This window comes from Nicotiana attenuata, unplaced genomic scaffold, assembly GCF_001879085.1.
Source record: "Nicotiana attenuata strain UT unplaced genomic scaffold, NIATTr2, whole genome shotgun sequence".
NCBI lineage: Eukaryota > Viridiplantae > Streptophyta > Magnoliopsida > Solanales > Solanaceae > Nicotiana > Nicotiana attenuata.
In genome coordinates, this window is record NW_017672984.1 from 68,270 (window position 1) to 76,762 (window position 8,493).

The 8,493-nt window shown below is 32.0% G+C and overlaps 1 protein-coding gene across 1 annotated transcript; it reads left to right on the forward strand.

The window, feature by feature from the left end:
* The first annotated feature begins 2,593 nt into the window (after positions 1 to 2,593).
* LOC109215093 (lipid transfer protein EARLI 1-like) lies at positions 2,594 to 3,547 on the forward strand. Its single transcript, XM_019379112.1, has one exon. It carries the CDS (start codon positions 2,704 to 2,706, stop codon positions 3,106 to 3,108), a length of 405 nt encoding a protein of 134 aa, XP_019234657.1. The 5' UTR covers positions 2,594 to 2,703; the 3' UTR covers positions 3,109 to 3,547.
* Positions 3,548 to 8,493: the final 4,946 nt, after the last annotated feature.

Below are 8,493 nucleotides of genomic sequence, written 5' to 3' on the forward strand. Positions count from 1 at the left end.
ATTTACTATATTACTTCCTATAGCTATGTTTTCAGTTTTGTTAGAGTGTACTCGATGTATTTAATCTTCTGTATTCATGATGAATACAGTAGCAAAACTCGATGTGAAACAGGGGAGTACAACTAGGCAATTATTATATTCGACTGTATTCACGATATGTATTTGAATACAGTAACGTAAATAGCGTAAATCGTGGTCTATTCAGCTGTTTTTAAACGGAAAGTGAATCAATTAACACAATAGACTCCTAATATAACTCAACAAACTCAATTATAAATCTGAATACATAAATACATCTGAATACATAAAATATATTAATTAAAAAAAACATATGAATACATTCATGGAATATAGAGAGACAGTGAATACAATGAAATACATGGAATACAGCGAGATACATTGAAATACAATGGAAAAAAAAGACAATGAATACAATGAAATACATATAATACAGCGAGATAATATTGAAATACAGTGAAAAAAAGGTAACAAACTCTTCAAGTTGCTCAGCCCCAAACTCCGTCGTCTTTGTTCAAGAATAACACTAATGTCGTCTCGTCGATAGCAGATTTCGAACCTCAATTGTCAGCCCCAATTTACCCTATGTCAGATTCGACATTCATACAAAACATAATGTATTGTTTCGTATCATTGCTGTAAGGCTGAACTAATGTATTGTTCATCATGTAGGATACATTCCTTCCACGGATATGTATAGTGTAATAGCAGATTTTGAACCTCCATCTTTCTCTCTGGGGCTTGATTTCGACATTGATTTAGAGTCCCAGGCCACTGACAATGAAAATCTCGTTCGAAATGGAGATGAATCAGTGGAGAATCATGGTTGTATTCATGGAGAAAGAATGGCGTTGAGAGAGAGAAAGAGAGGGTGGAGAAAAATTTGAAAGAATGAGAGAGAAAAATAATACAAAGCGTATTTTATGGCTTAAGCGTAGGAGATGACCATAAATAGATATTTGACTATAAAAATCAAAAGGTAGCTATGGAATATAATTTTTTAAAAGAATATTTATTTAAAATAATTAAGGTATCGAACTTTGCTACAACAAATAAAAATTCATTTATAACGTGGAGCCCATGGTAGAGTCCGATTATGCCCGTGACTCAAGAAAGTCGAAGTTTCCCACTTATGCTATCAAAAAATGCAACTTGAGGCAGATATTTCAAGATGGAAATGCCCAAACTTTCAACTTATTATATAATTATTCTATTTGTCCAGATTTAATCACACAAAATTCCAAAGATTAACAGCCACTAGATCGTCGAATATTCTGCGCAAATTCAGCTATACCAATCCTCATTTGCTCATCTGGATCAAGGGAATGAAATGATTAAGAATGATTAGACCTCATGTTTGCCTTTTAGGTAAAGTAACAACCTTACAAAATTTAAGACGAGCGATGATCAATAATACAACCCAGAAAAAACAAAACAAAACCTATAAGAAAAAAGGTATATGCAATTATGCATCACTTTAACCTTAATCAAATGTCACCACTCTTTATTTTAACCATTTCGTTACACGCAGAAATTTTTATTTGTAGAAACAATAGATTATAATAATAATACTCCACCAATATGCATCATAATATAATTACAGGAATTTTCAAGCGAAGCAGTCACTTCCAAAAGTAGAAACACTCAGAACTTCTGCTAAAGGTAATTAACAACTTTTGGTCCTTTAGGAGGAACAATATACTAGACATAGAGAAACAAGAATTGAACTTGATCTTAATTACGGCAAAGACTAATAAACATCAAGTTAGTGAACTACAACGCCAACTAAAAAGAAAAAGGAACAAAAAATTAAGACCATTAAATATGCATGTTCACTCTTAACATATTGAGTAAAAGGGGGAAAAAAAACCAAGAATCTAATTATCTACAAAAGTTCATATATACATTAGGGTACTAGGATAATTTTAATTTTATCTTAATTTGAACCAGCTGCAATATTTTATTTTTAAAACAAATAAAATTGGAATAGCACCGGTTTTTTTGTTTTATATTTTTTTGCTATCCTAAAGTATATGGGCGCTAGGAACTACCTCCATCTTTACTTCTTTTGTTGCTAGTAACAGGAACTCATTTAATTTTTTAACAGTGAAAATACAATATGTAACTAATTTGTCTCTATACCATGATTTACAATATTACGGCCGAAGTGATAGCTCATGGTAGAGAAAGCACGGATGGTGTGAAAATATTTATACAATCAGATTATTTATTATATTATTATGGATAAATTTCTCAATAAGTATTATAATTGATAAATATTCGGATAAAAGTGATAACTAACCTACAACATGATAATCTAAATTTTTTTATACTATTAGTATATATAATTCAATACATTTACATATACATCTTCTATGTTTTATCCATAGATGTAGACATTGGCAAGAACATGGCAAATTGCAACACCTTATGTGGCTAATAATGCATTCAAGATATTTTGAGTAAATATCTAATTTGCTTGTGCTGCCAGCTAAAACATTGGGGACACATGGTTTCTAAAACTTAATTTCTTTAATATTTCTCTTTACTCTAATTCATACTCTTGCATCCTATATAAACCCACCTTCTATAATCTTTGTAATATCAAACAAAGCAAAAATCTACTTATAACTACTAAAGTTAGTAGCTATATCACTCATTATAAGAAATTTTAGACTCTTAGAAATGGCTTCTAAGAAAATTACTTCTCTTGCTCTCTTTATTCTTGTCAACCTTCTCTTTTTCTCCCTCGTGAGTGCATGTGGCACTTGCCCTAGTCCTAAACCAAAACCAAAGCCGAAGCCAAAACCAAGTCCTAGCCCATCCAAAGGCAAGTGCTCAATTGATACTCTAAAATTAGGTGTTTGTGCTAATGTTTTGGGCAATTTGCTTGGACTTGTGATTGGTAATCCTTCAAAAAAACCTTGTTGCACTCTCATTCAAGGTGTTGCTGACCTTGATGCTGCTATTTGCCTATGCACTGCTATTAAAGCCAACATTCTTGGGATTAACCTTAATGTCCCTCTTTCTCTAAGCCTTCTTCTTAATGTTTGTGGAAAAAAGGTTCCATCTGGCTTCCAGTGTGCTTGATCTACTTACACATATTTTGATTTGAGTTTTGGATTTCATTTCGTTGCTTTTATATATATAATAAAACCTAGCTATGGGTTTCTCCTTTAAGGTTAAATTCTAGTGTGTGGAATCCACGGGCACGGCAACTGTCCCTCCTTGTAATGTTCTACTTTATGTTTTCAATAAAATGGCAAATGCATGGTTTAGCAACAAAAAAAATAAAATTCTAGTGTGTGGTAACTTCTCGTTTCCTTTGTTGCTATGGTTGTGTATTTGGTGGAATTAAGTAGCGTCAAATAAGTTCCTCTTAGTATTTCCTAGCACAAGGTTGTTTAGGGGCGTGCTTACGCTTGATTATGGACTTCTTGTACTTCATAATATCGAAGTCTATTTACTTGTTGTAAGCCTTTTTCTCCTTATGTGAAAAAAACTGTGTAATGAGTATTGTCATTCATCATATAATCTCTATTGGTATTTCGAAGTCACCTCTATTTGAATTAGTGAGGTACTCCTAATTGAGAATCACAAATATTAGTTAAATGCTTAAGTAATCCAAAATAAAGTAGAAGATTTAGCTAGATACATTTAAGAAGGGCATACATTGAACTCCGACGAATATATTAGTAAACATAGTTAGAGAGGAGATATCAAGACCCAAAGGCGGATCTACGATTTTAAGATGTTGGGTGCATTTTCGTGAAGAAATGGATCTAGAATTTATATTTGACGGGTTTAACTTTAGTGTCTTACCATGAACCCACTACACTTTTAAAATTATAGGTTCAATTTTTTATTTTTTTTTTGTTTTGAAATTTTATTGATTTTCACATGTATATCTATGCTCTTGCCGTAAACAAGATCGTCCGAAGTGGGATTTGAACCGCCAATTTCACGTGTTGAGGTGCACCCAATAATTATTGCACCTTAGGAGTGTTTAAGCATGAGTGCACACACATATATTTAAGAAATTTTAAAGACATATAATATTGTTGTACATGGTTTAAGGAAAAGAGTATAGATTCACGTAAACCCATACCCCTTGACCTAGATACGCCCCTGTGACAAGACCACAACCTAGTTTTCGACGAACAACAATTTAATTTGATTTGAGTTTTGGATTTCATTTTGTTGCTTTTATATATGTATATATATATATATATATATATATATATATATATATATATATATATATATATATATATATATATATATATATATATAAAAAATATATAGTTACGTTGTACTATGCACTAAGTATAAGTAATATTAGGTAATANAATAAAACCTAGCTATGGGTTTCTCCTGTAAGGTTAAATTCTAGTGTGTGGAATCAACGGGCACAACAACTGCGCGTTCAGTTCCCTCCTTGTAATGTTCTATTTTATGCTTTCAATAAAATGGCAAATGCATGGTTAAAAAAAGAGTTAATTTTATCCATGGTCATTGAACTTTTGGATTTGCTACCCAAAAGTCACTTTTCTTTTTCTGTTCGTAAAAATCATTTAACTTTGTGTTCATTACACAAAAGTCACTTTTTTTCTTTTGTTACACAAAAATCATTTTACTTTGCCTTGTTATCAAAAAGTCCACTTATTACTGAAAAGTCTATTATGCCCTTGATATTATATAAACCTTCATATTGTATGTAATACCTTCTAATATTATATACTATACATATATAGTTTTACCTATGTATTTATTACAAATAAAATAACTTAATATTATATTTTTATTTTATTTTTATAACATTCGTATTTTAAATTTTTTCTGAACGTAATTTTCAAGATATATTAGTAGCGCTATTAAATTGTTAGTAACTTTAATATATATCAGTAGAGAAATAAATTGGCAAGTATATTTCCGTGAGTAAATTCGTAGGTAAACAAACAGAGAAAAATGAGAAAAAAATCATATGTTAATCTGAAGGAAAATCCTAGGTAACTCTGTAGACAATAAAATTTCGGTTCAGAGAAATAAAATCAGGACGAAACTATCGCAACAATGCGTAGTATTATTTATTCGAATATTTGAGTGTTACAATCTCTATGATTCCTCTGATTCTCTTTTTAGTATAAATTCAAGGGCCTTTGAGCTTGATCTTGAATTTGAACTTGATTTATCCGTCGCGAACACTTTGATTGTTGCCACAAATTTTATCACGAACAAGTAGCCTTGATCTTGAACGCCTTGTATTTGATTTGACTTTGTTCTTGATCTTGAATACTTGAATTGTTTTCTTCTTGAGCTTGAATACTTGATTTGTTCTTTTCGTTCTTGAACTTGAACTTGAACTTGATTGCTTGAACTTGAACTTGATTGCTTGAAAGCTTGAAACTTGTGTGAGGAATTTGCAGTGTTGATCCCGAGCTCTTTCTTGCTTCTTGTTATAACTTTGGTGTCTTTTCTGATTATGAAGACCCTATTTATAGTGTGGAAGGAGAGTTGTATAGGAACAACTCTTTTCCGACCAATCAAATTGAAGTGTGACATGGCCGCATTTGATTGGCCAGAACATGTCACTTGCACATGTGGCGCGATTTAATTGGCCTTTCAGTGTGACTGGGCATGCCTTGTCATTTTGACACGTGGTATGATCCTATTGGCTCTTCCGCTTGACTTGGCGCGCCACGTCATTTGACACGTGGCACCAAACTTGGCCTTTAGGAAGATGTCATCTTGGGCTTAATGAAGTGGGCTCATCACTTTAGCCCAATAAAATGGGCCAGCGCAATGAATTAAGATTTATTTATTTAATCTATATATATATATATATTTGGACTTATATAATTAATTCAATTATATTAGCCCGTAGTATTTATTTGGACTAACATATCTTGAATTTAAAATATAGTCCAAATTATTTTATGGAGTTAATTTTAAGTAAAATCTATATGCCTACAAACTCTACATGCGAATTTAGCTGGGGATATTTTCTTGGGGATTTACCTAGGCAATTTGGTTATTTGGGAAATTACACTACTAGAAATTCGGGAAAACCCGTCCAAAAAAACTGACCAAAGTTGGTCGGTAATGGCCAATAATCGTCCAAAATGCGACCATTAATGTGCGGTCAGTATTTAGAAGATCGGAAGGGCATACCGACAAACGTTGGTCGTAAATTACCAACCAACTTTGGTTGGTCAATTAAATTCAAAAAAAAAAGAATTGCTGAAAAAAGTTGTTTTATAACGCTGCTAATATATCTTAAAAATTAACGTTAAGAAAAAAATTCGAATATACAACAACAACCCAGTATAATCTCACTAGTGGGTCTGGGGAGGGTAGTGTGTGATAACTTCTCGTTTCCTTTGTTGCTATGGTTGTGTATTATTCCTTTCTAGTGTGATTCTCAATGAGATACCCCTAATTGAGAATCACAAATATTAATTAAGTACTTAATTAATTACTTCAAATAATGCAGAAGAGGTAGCTAGATACGTTTAACAAGGGCACAGTGGATGCACACATTCAACTCCAATGAGTATATTAGTAAACAAAGCAAGATAGGAGATTATGAGTATAATTAAGCACACTGATCTCCAAAAGTTGTCTAAAACCTAGCGATCCCAATACTTCTACATTCGTGTGCTATGATTTTATCTTGTTTAACTGGTAAAATTACAAATATTCACCCAAGTCTTATGTAAACCTTAAGCATCATTCAATATACTTACTAATATTACATTGAAAATAGGAAGCTCGCAGCTTTTCTCGGTTTCTATTGGTGTCAAATGAGCGGGTTGAGCAACATTTATGCTAGTTAAATGAGTTGAATTAATAATGGGGACTTTAAGGAATACCCGTGCGCTGGAAACTAATTACCAGTCCATGCCCATGCACTTTCCCCCTACCCAATTTTTTTAATACCCAGTCAAAACCAACCAAATGAAATCATACTAAGTTACTAAACCAAGTCAAGCCAAATCAAGTCAAGCCAACCGAAGCCAACTCAAGCCAAGTCAAATCAAGCTAAGGTTGTGTAGGGTGGGTAATTAGTTTTAATTGGGTAGGTATATATCGTAAATAGTTTTCAAGTGGATAGGAAAGTGTAATTATTTTAAGCTCAATGGGTATTTTGCATAAATTGTTCATTAATAAACGGGTTGGGTAATAACATGCCCAAAGTTTGATTGGGCCAAAGATGCACGTCAATTTGGGCTAAATATTGAGTTATAATCCAACTCGCACAACTCAAATATTTCTCATTTGTTTTCTTTTTTATAATTATTTAACTATAAAGATAAAATAATAAAAACTTTTGTTTGTATTTATTATGACTATATAAAACAAATTAAACTAATTTTTTTTAATGTTTTAAATGTGCCGTTCAAATTAGTGCAAACTTTTGAGGAGCTAACTTGGACTATGCCCAAAATGACCCGCCAACAAATATATATTGACGAATTTACGTAGAATACAACCTTTCTAGCATTTATTTAAGTTTCCTACAACTGCTTTGATAATAGGGAATCTACTATATTTTTAGAGTGTATCATTTATATTTTGTTGTAGAATTTGTAATTCTAATGCAAGTTGTAGATTATAAAATATCTTATAAATTCATAAGTAACTATGAAAATTTCCCTATATATTCAGCTCAACCGGTACAAATTTAGGTAAGTTGGACAGATTATACCTTCTGGCTAAATTTGACTCCTATCCCATATAATAGTGAAGCTCGTGCTCTTATGTCCATTCAAGAATTCATTTCAGCTTTTTATTTATTTTATTTTTTTTCCGAAGGGGATAGGACTTAGGAGTGCTGAGAGAATGGACTTATGAGAGCAATTTGTCTCTACTTTTTCTATAAATGGGGCCAAGGTGCTTTGGTAGAACTGTATTAGCCACAGGCATATTCAGCATAGTACTGATTCAGATTATCATGTATTACTAATTAATGGTGGATACGCTTTAGACTTAATGATCTTGACGTCCAACATTCCAAAATTCAACAACATTCTTTTTCTAACTTTGTTTTTCGCTGTTCTGCAATTTGGCCACCACTTGGAAGCGTAAAACTACGACTGATAATCAAGTTTTATTTGACATTGGGATTTGGTTGGAAAAGGGATTTCAATTTTTCCAACTTTGATTGTTTGCAAAGTATTTTTTTTTTAAAAAAAAGAAGTAACTTTGTTTTCAAATTTTGGAAAAAAGAAAAATCAACTTCTCTGAAAAACTGAAAAACTACATAAAAGAAAGTTTGAAATACTAACTTAAGAATGATTTGCAAAATATTTTCATGCATCTTTTCATGAACAAACTTCGCGGCCTGCTAACGCATTTTCTATATCGAACAATCTCATATACAAAGGAGAATGTTGCCTTGTAGTATTGAGTTCATCTAAATTCATTACTTTTAATGTGGAACCAAAATTTATGCGTAAAACTTCCCAAAAAATG